At 36.5% G+C, this 11,495-nt stretch overlaps 2 protein-coding genes across 2 annotated transcripts; one reads left to right on the top strand and one right to left on the bottom strand.

Annotated features, from left to right (window-relative positions):
- Positions 1-1,185: 1,185 nt before the first annotated feature.
- On the bottom strand, positions 1,186-6,702 carry LOC110939978 (protein ALP1-like). The gene is made up of 3 exons (XM_022181542.2): positions 6,251-6,702; positions 2,783-3,264; positions 1,186-1,879 (listed from the first exon to the last, which is right to left on the bottom strand). The coding sequence occupies exons 1-3, from the start codon at positions 6,369-6,371 to the stop codon at positions 1,316-1,318; spliced, it is 1,167 nt and encodes a 388-aa protein (XP_022037234.1). The 5' UTR covers positions 6,372-6,702; the 3' UTR covers positions 1,186-1,315.
- Positions 6,703-8,426: 1,724 nt separating this feature from the next.
- On the top strand, positions 8,427-9,872 carry LOC110942679. Its single transcript, XM_022184450.2, has 2 exons — positions 8,427-8,484; positions 9,187-9,872. Exons 1-2 carry the CDS (start codon positions 8,427-8,429, stop codon positions 9,870-9,872), a joined length of 744 nt encoding a protein of 247 aa, XP_022040142.2.
- Positions 9,873-11,495: the final 1,623 nt, after the last annotated feature.

Below are 11,495 nucleotides of genomic sequence, written 5' to 3'. Positions count from 1 at the left end.
CATGCAAGTAGACATCTAAACTAAACATGTGTTTTATTCATCAAGCACACACCTTCACCAAATGTTTTGCAAAGAACATAGATTAAAACATGAAACTAACCGGTTAGAGGTGTTAAGGGTGTGAAAACGAGTAGGTTCGATGAAAGGAGATCCTCGAGTGAAGAACACGAGCCGATCCGAGAGCCCTTGATGTTTTCGATTGTATTCGAGAGATGGGGAGTGTTGAGGTTTAGGGTTTTTAGAGAGAGAGAGAGAGAGAGAGTGTAGAGGATAGTATGTGTGAGAGTGAGTGTGAGTTGTCCAAAGAAATGGCAAGGTTGGCTAGGAGCATGAGTTATATATTAGCCCTAAGTCGGTTCACCCTAGTGGGTTTTCGAGTGGGATAAGGAGAAGCATGGCCCAACCGGCCCAACTGTTTGTTGTTCACTCGAGACCGGGTGGTCTCGAGTCGTGGTTTCGGTTCACAAGTATTTCATACACATACATATATATTACATACACGTTATCAACACATAGCACATCAAGATAGAACGAAATTTTTCATTTAATAATATATATACACAATGCCATTACACGATATTGGCTCGAGAAAACCTAGAGTGTCACATCTTCGTACGAAGCGCCTTGGTCTTGTGCATCAGTTACGAACCTACTCATTTGTCCGTTCGTACGAAGGGACTCCCTTCGTACGAAGGAGCTTATACATCACAATACCTTTGATTCGTAACAGATTTTACTCTATTCTATACAATATTCAACACACTCTCTATCTACCATATTCGCATAGTGATAGACATACAAAATATGCACCAACATAGCATTTGTAGAAAAATATTATATTTACAAAGTTGCCGTTCAAAATAAATAAATAAATAAATAAAAAATAATAATTGAATTGCTAATTGATTGAAGAAAAGAGATTATTGGGAGGGCCGTTCAACAAAAAAAAGAGAGAATATGGGAGGTCACTACAAAATTTAATCTCATGTTGCATCAATTGACTATTAAATAATCTCTTATCTATGACATATTACCCACAATCTAAATAAAAAGATTTTTAATACAGTTGAAGCATTTACTTCTAACACCAGAAAGAAAGAAAAAAAAAAAAAAAAAAAAAAAAAAAAAAAAAAAAAAAAACCAGATTTGAAACCTTTCCTGATCACAAATTTAACCCACATAACAGCAACCTCAAATACAATACGCTCTATAGAAATATATGTATAACAAAAACAACCTAATATCTGAAACTCTTAAGCATTTTACCAAGTAATATACAAATTCTTGAACCAAATGTATGAAAAAAAATAAAAAATCAAACAGCCAGTCTTCCAGACAAATAAAGAGCCAACTTATCTCTCGAGATTGATGCGTTCGTATCCGCCATATCACAAAACTCGGGGCGATACCCCGAGTCATGTTGATTAGTCAAAGTCAGCTCATCTAACGCGTCGTCTTCCATGTCAATCATGATGTTATGAAGGATACAACACGCGAGAATAACTCTAGGCAGCCTGTTCTTGTCGGGCCGCCACATAACTCCATGGATCACCCTCCAGACATCTTTCAAGCGGGCCAAAGCACGCTGGGCCACCAACTTTGTTGCAAAATGGCGTTTGTTGAATTCGGTTTTTGTTTCGGGGAGATCCCGGCCTTGATATGGAGTTAGGAGCCATGGTAGTAATGGAAAACCCGAGTCTCCAACTATGTATTCTCGAATTTCGGTTCCTTCCGGTAGCTTTAGTTTCTTCCCGTTTAGCCTCTCTCCTTTCTCTGATAAATCATGAAAACTAGATTTTTGAAGCACGGATGCATCGTCCATTTTCCCGGGATATCCTGTAACTACATCACGGAATCTCATGTCGGGGTCAACAATCACCTGTCACATAAAGCAGAATACTTTAGTGTTCATTAAAGTAAACGAGTAAAGTACACGGATGATCCTTGGTTTACAAAAATTTTGGATTTGATCCCTAACTTTCTAAAAGTAAATATATAGTCCCTGTAGTTTACACTTTGTAACACATTTAGTCCTCGACTTTTTCCAAAAGTACATGGATGATCCCTGTGGTTTGCACTTTGTAACGCATTTAGTCCCTAAGGCCACTGGGGGTGGCAGCGTTAAACTTCCGTGATAGCCTTTATCACGCGTGGAAAAAACAAGATTCCCACCGCCAGTCATTTGTTCAACGAGTGATAGCAGCCACGTGATGGATTTCCGTTATTTTTTTCACGCGTGAAAAATGATGGATGTGAGGGGGTGTGGGGGTTTATTGTTAGGTGTTGTGAGTGATGACCATTGCCACTAAAAAAGGATGTGAGTGATAGAATAGTGGCTGATGACATGGCAGGAGTTAATTGGATGCTTGTGAGTGATAGAATTCTATCACTAGTGACCACCCCCTAACTTGGACATGCTTAAACTTTTAGATTTGTTGGCTGGGGACTAAATGCGTTACAAAGTGCAAACCGTAGGGACCATCTGTGTACTTTTGGAAAACCAAGGACCAAATCAAAAATTTGGTAAACCACAGGGGACCATTCGTGTACTTTACTCTTATATTTATATATAAAGTTGTATTGCCGTTGAGAAAAATACATTTCTAAACTTTTAATATAAAAAATATATTAATTCACTACTAATCTAATTCTTTGAACAAAAAGATTTAGGAGTATACCGCAATTTACTCATTCATAAGTAAATGGATTGAAATTGTCACCTCAAAAAAAAAAAAAAAAAAAAAAAAAAAAAAAAAAAAAAAAAAACATACATTTTACATACCTGCAACATCATACTGTGGTTGTCCTTACGGTCAAGCCAAACATCAATTGTCCGATCCGATGCCGACAGCAACATCATGATATGAGAGGTATCAATAGCACCACAACAATTAGGAAGGCCTCTGATGTTCTCAAATTTGGATTTTATCTGTGTGAATTCCTCTTCGGTTGTCGGCCATTGGAGGTGGTGGAGCCCACGTTCTTCAATTGCCTCCACGAACCGCCAGGTCACCTGAGAGACGGTTGAGTGGTTTGTACCAAAAAAGTTGCCTACGCCTATTAATGAGTCACCGGAACTTAATCTTCTTAAAGCCAAAGCTACTTGATCGTTAAGAGACATTGATTGGCCGTTTAAGTACATGAAGTTTGATGTTTTGGACGTCATGGGCTCGTTTACAAGTGAGCATATGTAGTTGAATGTTTTTCTTGATACCTTGAAAACCGACTCGAATTGGTCTAGACCTTTTGACGGAGATAGCGAACCTGCAAAGAGTTGGAAACGGATTGAGATAATTTCTTCAAAGGATTTGCAAAGAACAAAAAAAAAAAAAAAAAAAAAAGCAATAAGCATTACAGAAGAATAGTTTGCACAAAAAGAATAAGAAAAGAAACTTGTAATGATGCTAAGAAAATCGGGATTCATGTCCAATAGAGTCTAAATGGAAATCCGTTCTTCACCAAACGTAATCAGTTTTTAAACAATTACCACACTTACATTAGTTTAAAAAAGCGCGCTTTAAGCGAGCTTAAAGCGCTAAGCGCTGAAGCGTTTGGCAAAACGCTTTATTTGGTCTGAATCGTCAAAACACGTGAAGCGTTTTGAGGCGAGCTTTAAGCGCGAAGCGGCCATGGTTTGAGGCGACGCCTCGACCCAATCAGGTGCAAAAAACGACGCTTCAGTTCAGCATAGGTTTTAGGTTGTTTCAACATTAAAAAAAAAAAGAACAGTGCAAAAAAACGCCTCACGCGGGCCCGGGTTTTCGGAGCTGCATTCGTGTGGGCACGAGCAACCAAATTCCAGCTCAGAAACCCATTTTTTGATGATTATTGATTAAAGACTGTTTTTGTGTTTATGTTTTAAGTGTGTTTCGACTTTAATTTATGTTTTAACTATGTTTTTTATGTGTTAAGTGTGTTTTTTAATCATGTTTTTGTGTTTATTATTGATTAACAAGTAGAATAGGTCATATTGATGTGTATAATATATATATATTTTTTTTGAGCGCTTCGAATACGTGAAGCTCTCGCTTCGCGCTTGAAGCTTTTGGAACCAAAACGCTTCGGAGCGCCTCGCGCTTTTTTAAACATATGAACACAATCATATGTCCATCTTAGTCTAAGCAATTAATGCGGTAAAAAACGAATACCGGTCAAGGACCGATATTTGAGATATCGGTTATCGCGGTGGGATATTGGTAATTTTAATATCATGCTGAATTTATATATATAGCAATTTAACACTAACATTTCAGTATACTCTTCTAAGTTCTACCATTAACAAATTAACCTTTTGCAAGCAACTTGCAAAACACTAACAATTGTAGCAAGTAGGAACTGATTAAGACTTAAAACACTAACATTTCACACTAACAATTAAGACTTAAAACACTAAAAGCAGCAACAGGAAGAAAGACGAATGGTAGAATTTAGAAGGGCACTGATATCGGGAAAATCGGTGATATATCGGTCAAATATCGTTTAATATCGTCGATGTTATCGGTACCGATGTTCACTGATATTTTGCACCGATATCTCACCAGGAGACCGATAACCGATATACCGGCGAAATTAACTGCATAGATCTTAGCAAATGCACTCTATTCAACCTACTTCATCAATTCCAAAAAATATCACATTTGACTCAGCGATGTGTTTGAAATTTAGTCGAGTGACATAAGTACCCTTTTAGCAATGAAGATGCACAAGGAATCTTGTAAACCAAATCCTAACAGTAACAATGGTCAATGGCTATATAAGGTCATTGATTCTAAACTTTTGACCAAAATGAAGCAAACATTGCAATGAACATGAGACATTTGAAAATCCGGTCCCGTTTGTTAGTCCCTTTATGATCTCCAAAATTTTCATAAGGTTGGTCATTTAACTACAAACGTAATACGATGCGTCGACACTCTAATACGTCTTGAAATGTTAACCCCTTCATGTTTTAAGTTTTAACTTGTGATTTATGTTAAGCCATTTAGTTAATCTAGATTCTAGGCACATCTTCACAATCCTTTTCGTTAATCATAAAATGCCTCTTTATCTATATTTTTCCTCTCTACCTTACAAACACATTAACGTGGTAAGGTTTTAAAAGAATTAACGTGAACAGCCGGATCTGTAATCTCTAAAGCAGTAAATTAGAACCTTAAAGGGCCACCTTTTTTGAACTCATGGTAACATTTTTTTTTTGAACGGTCAACGAATCCTCCAAATGGGCTACTGGCGAAATTCACCACATCGGGATACACTCGCCTTCCGAACCGGGGAAAACCCTCACCTAGGGCCGAAGCCCGTGAACACTCGCCCGAAGGCACGACAGTGCGGTGAGGTAAAACCCGCTCAGTTCAAGGATTGAACTAGCGATCGCCGCCTACTCACCTAGTCTCCCGTCATCACCAGATGCCGCAGAAACTAAATGCTAGGGGTAGGAATTGAACTTGGGTCACTTGGAACACAAGGTCTCTCCCTTACCACTCCACCACTAGCTCATTGGCACTCATGGTAGCATTTATCCATTACTATTGGTAAGTATGGGTCACAAAGATGCTAAATTGACAGGTTAAACCACCATTGCAAACTTCTTGGCCAACACAAGTTGACCAATCAAGATAACTATTTTGATTGATTCGTACTTTACAGATCGCCTTTCAACTTAAAGTTTTTCATAGGTTATTCAATGCTGAGATCAAAACAAATTAAAACTACAGGAACTATGTAAAGGTAGGGGATTTCTAAACTTAAGTATGTATATTAAGTTCAAGAGTCTGACTTTCAAACGTCATATGTCGATCGTTCACTCTTAATCGAAAACTGAAGAATCATACTTAGTAACCAAGTCTGACCAACCCAGCGCGGGCCGGTTAAGACAACGTAGTCTGGGCAGATCTTTGCTAGGGCCGCCGTTTAGGCGGTGTGACACTGGGTCACACAACATAAAATTAGAACTGTTTACATTACCCTAAAATAAAGCCACCCAACAAAAGTCAAACACAGTTTCATCCAACAATCAAACTTTTAGGTCAAGAACATTAACATGAACATGCCCAAAAATCAGCAGATTAGGGATCCATTCTTGCAACAACCAAAATGCATTTGCAATTAACAACACATAAATCCTTAAAACACACCAAACCCACAAATCATACACGTATTCCAAACCAAAATTATCGATTAAAAAGGCAAAAACAGCAAAACGGAAAGTGTTTAATAAATAATAATATTTCAAGATAAAAAAAAAAATTACCAACAATCCGCTTGGAGAACTCACTCCACCAATCATTAGAGCCGTCTTCAGAAGACCCAGAAGCCAAACCATTTTCACTATCGATTTTCCTCTTCTTTTTGCTTCCTCTTATAGGACCCATGAGCAAGAACAGGACCCGATTGAAATGACCCACAAGTATTGCAATCTTGAAAAGACAAAAAGCAAGTATTTTTAGTTAAAATTAGTGAAAAATAGAGACACCCATTTTGGTAAATCACTCAAAAAGTTTGTGAATAGATCGTAAACAAGTAATGGCAAGAAAGAGCATGCAAAGAATGTTTATAAAAGTGGTGTGGGTTTAGTGTGTGTTCTTGGTGTATGTGTGTGTTGTTTTGGGGTGATTGAAGCATGCAAAAAAGAAGGGTTTGTTTGATATACTTGGCGAACGAAGATGGATAGAAGAGATATTGAAAATCTAAATGGCAAAATGAGATATATTGTAGGGTGGGTTGGTGTTGCCTAAAGAGAGTGTGACAAGGAGATGAAATAAAGATTTAACGAGAAAAAGAATAGAGCACATAAAAACGTTCAACTAGACACATATTGTACATATATTGTGTCATGTTAACTCGCAAAATTTTAAACGAAACGTAAGAACGTTGAACCATATACGAACGTTACGCCCTTTTTACTCGCAAAAGTTACAACAAAACATAAAACGAAAATTTTGCGAAATATGAAAAAGTACAGGGGACCTGAAAGTAAAAATTTGTGAGATTAAATTGGAAAAGATGAAAACATTTAGGTTAAAAGTAAAAAAAAAAATCACGTAATTTTAGATTAAAAGTGTAATATCATTTTTTTAAACCTCTCTGAGCGTAGGGTACAACCCTTCTATGCAACAATTCTTTAACAATTATTATATATAAGTACTATTGATTGATAGTAAATCACACTCTTTATATGAACATATACTTACAATAGTTATATTTAACTTTTTTTACTAGCTGGTATATACATCCTTTTGATCCCTCTTCTAAATTTATATATTTTGTCCTTTACGAGACTTAACCTTATAAGAAAAGACACATTTTCTCCACATCGTGATACCACTAGGCTAGAAATCCGTTGGTATTTTGTCCGTGTATTTAGCACTAACTATAAACTTTTTGTTGGTGTATCATGACAAGTTTTGAAAGCATGTGTTTTTTTTACCACCGTGATGAAAATTTGATTTATGTTGGATTTTACTGTTTAGTCTAAGTTTACAACTTTTATTTGTAGAAGCAATTTCGTCTATTCTTGTAAATTTGTATAGTATAGAAAAATATATAATCACATATACACGTTCAAAATGCTCTAATTATTTTACAAACTCATCAATATATCTTACTATACAACCTAACCCCTGTAACATTCTACTTCACATCACAAAACACACGTTAGTCGTAACCTAAACCCTAAAGATAAAGCAAATGGAAATCCAAAACAATCGCCAAAATCAGTCATCCCCACCACTTCAAGTTATATTCTGGTAACAGGGATCACAATTTTTTTATTTGGGGAGGTGAACAAAAGGATACAATTACAACGGCATGATGAAAATAACTATAGTTAATTAATGATATAATTTTTCATTGTGCAAATACAATATCCTGTACGTTTTAAAAGTCGATGACATAAATCTTGAGTTGTTTCATTAAGATAAACTAATAGTTTGGTGTGACAAAGCGGTTTGGACACATTTAACATTTTTTTACACAATAAAATAAACTAGAGGAGAACCCATACGATGTGTCATAGAACAAAATAATTAGGTTGATCCAGCTAAACTTGAATTTTAGTTGTATTGTGCTCAACCCGTATAGACCGCTTAGCTCGAATTCAAAGTGAGTTGGTTTAGCTCGAGCTCAAAATCGAGCTATTTTGAAACTTGAGCTCAACCCAAATAAATTCCGAGTAAACTCAACTTGGCTTGATTTAGCTTGATTCAGTTATGAGCCATAACCATAACCATAACCAAAACCAAAAGTTTGTCTGATACGAACCCAAATAATGCAGCAGTCGTGATTTTGTCGCCCGTTGCAAGCCACACTAACGTTTGGGCCCTCCATTATAAATGCTCTAATAAGGCCAGGGGTGTGGCATAATGCCACCCCGCCACGTCAGATACTATAGCGCCTCTGGGCGCTATGGACCACACCGCAAAAATTAAATGCAGGCGTTATGGAGTCATCGTCAACACGCTAACGAGCAATTTTGGGGGGATCGAGGTGAGAATGGTCAAAATGATCGTTGTTGAACGGTAAGATTTACAAAAAAAAAAAATAATTTTAAAATTTTTAAATTACCTATCAATACCCTACCTTTTTCTATAATTTTCATCCATTCTTCCTCTACTCTTTATACCAAATCTCTACACTTTTTTTTCATAATCACACAATGTTTCCCAACAACAAAAAAGTGTGGGATCAGAACCATCCGTTTTGGCAAAGTGCACCAAACAATCCCAACAACGAGCAAGAAGACCGTTATCGAAGAGACCCGCGGACGGGTGAGCTTGGATATTATCCGATGCCACCTAGCACCCCAACTTCTTCTCATCCGACCACTACCGATTTCCGGATATTATTCTCAACCTCCATTTTTCCAATAACATACCCCAAACCCAAAACATACCCCAAACCCAAAACACACCCGAGACTAAATCCGTACCCGAAACCCAAAACACACCTGAACCCACTTCCTCAAAAGGTGGACGATCGAGAAGGCATCGTAAGAAGGGTGAGACCGAAACACGTAGTTCTAAGACGGTCGAAAAGTGGACTCCTAGAGAAGAACTTGCGTTGTCACAAGCATGGCTCGACGTATCGGAAGATGAGATTGTTGGTAAATTTTCTCTCCATAAACCTTTTTTACATACTTTTATAAATATACTTTTGTAAATATATTTTTATAATTAAACATTTTTATAGGAAACGACCAAGATATAAAAGTATTTTGGAGGCGTACGCGTGAGAAGTTTTTCGCCGCAATGGGTCGTGGTGAATATCGTACAGCCGACTCTTTTTCGGGCAAGTGGACCGCAATGCGGACGAAGATTACCGATTTCAACAACTTACATAATCATTACGCCAACATTATTAGAAGAAGAAGCGGTTCGAGCGACGTGGATGTTATGACCTCAGCACACAACGACTATAGATTGCATCATGGGCATCCATTTACGATGATACCTTTGTGGGAGCTTCTTTGCAAATCTCCCAAGTGGCATTTTGTACCGTCGTTTAACCCAACCGCCCATAGGCCAAGACGATCCAAATCAACATCCACTACCGAACCATCCGAGTCCGATGCTCGTACTACTATTAATCTAAACGACGACTTCGATGAATTTGAACAACCGCAAGAGCTGCCACGACCAAAGGGTAGGGATAGAAGTAAGGTAGCTGCACGAGACACGTCTTTTTCAACGCCATCGGATGGCCCGTCAAAGTTGAACAAGTTCGACAATAGACTTAACAAGCTTCTCTCGACGAAGGAAAAGGAGCAAGAACTAAAAATGGAGAAACAAATCCAAAAAGACATGGAATTTCTCGCGAAAGACTTTTCACATCTAGCAGAGGAGGACCGAGTCATTTTGGAGGCTCGTAAGGCATAATTCGAGCGAAATATATGTAGCTTTATTTTCTAGTATTTTTTTTTTTAATTTTACATTTTTAGGACTTTGTAATGTTTCATTTTATTTTAATGAAATTATGCTTTTTTAAATTTTCTATTTATTAAAATTGGCATATAAATTATAAAAATAAAATATATAAATAAAAAATAAATAATTAGGCAATGATGATGGGGGCTTTAAACCATTGCATGCAAGTTAAAGAAAAGTGTTTTAAAATCTCATGTATGACGTAGCAGTGAGGTGACGCTGAAGTGGCGTGATAAAGCCCCTAGGAGCTTTACCACACCCTGTAGCCTAAGCACCATAGCACTAGACTATTTGCTAAAAACAACTTTGAATTGAAAAACCATATCTTCTATCAGCTTGGTTGAGCCACTATCAACGGGGTTGTTTATCATCTAGTTCAGCACAATTTTGTCATAAATTTTGGGGTTATTGGATTTTAATAATCCTGAGTTTTATATGTTTGCAAATAATAATCTCAACTTTAAAAATTCTCTCAAACGATCTCAACTTGTAAAAGATTAGTCCCCATTGATCCTTTTCTAACATATAAGAATTTGGACTCCTCAAAAGACTCAAGTGCACCTTTAGACTCCTTAATTGATTTAGTGCACTTATGTTTGAAAATGACCAATAGATGCCAAATTTTTACAAGTTGGGATCGTTGAAGGGAATTTTTAAAATTGAGATTATTATCAGCCAACAAGTGAAACTTAGGATTATTAAAATTTAATAACCCTAAATTTTGAGTTGAATCTTTAATTATGGTTTTGAACCGATTGGGTTGTTTGGGTCAGCTGGACCAACCAAAGAGATTTGAACTTAAATTAAAAAATATATATATTCAATTCATAAATGGGTTTGTGGCGGGGCAAGTGGTACTGAAAGCAGAGTCAAAGAAGGTGGAAAAGTACGCGAAAGCTTGTGAGGATAATCAGCATGTCTTTGTCCCCCTGGCGTTTGACACGTTCGGCTCCTTGGCGCCAGAGTCAGTTCGATTCTTGTCTAGAGTTCAGCGTGTGGTCCACAACAACTTTTCGACCCCTCAGGGGCGAGGCTTTGTTTTTAGTAGATTAGGGTTTTCTATTCAGAAAGGGATGGCGGCGCAGTTTGTTGCTCGTCTACCTGCTATCCTTATGTAAATTGCTCAAATTATTGGAATGAAATATATTTTGAACTTAAAAAAATTCATAAATGACAAATATATATATATATATATATATATATATATATATATATCATCTATACTATATAATAAAAGAAACCACTTTGAGGACACATGTCACTCATTAAAGTCATCTATTTTTTAGCCTATTAAAATTAAATAATTATTTATGAGATATACGTAGAGATATATTATTTAATATATATAATTATGAGATATACGTAGAGATATAATATAGATTAAAAACTTATTTAGAAAATAGACTATTAATATTAAATTATGATTTCCATAATATATTTCCTTAGATATAGGAAGAGGTTACATTATAGTTTTATTATTTTTTTTATTTTAGAGAGATTTTATTTTAATATTTACGTTTATACTTTTACATCCAAATTTAGATAAATAATTATTTATGAGATATACGTAGAGAT

Source organism: Helianthus annuus, chromosome 5, assembly GCF_002127325.2.
Source record: "Helianthus annuus cultivar XRQ/B chromosome 5, HanXRQr2.0-SUNRISE, whole genome shotgun sequence".
Classification (NCBI taxonomy): Eukaryota; Viridiplantae; Streptophyta; class Magnoliopsida; order Asterales; family Asteraceae; genus Helianthus; species Helianthus annuus.
Note: the sequence above shows the minus strand (reverse complement) of the source record. Positions and strands in the feature narration are given on the sequence as shown.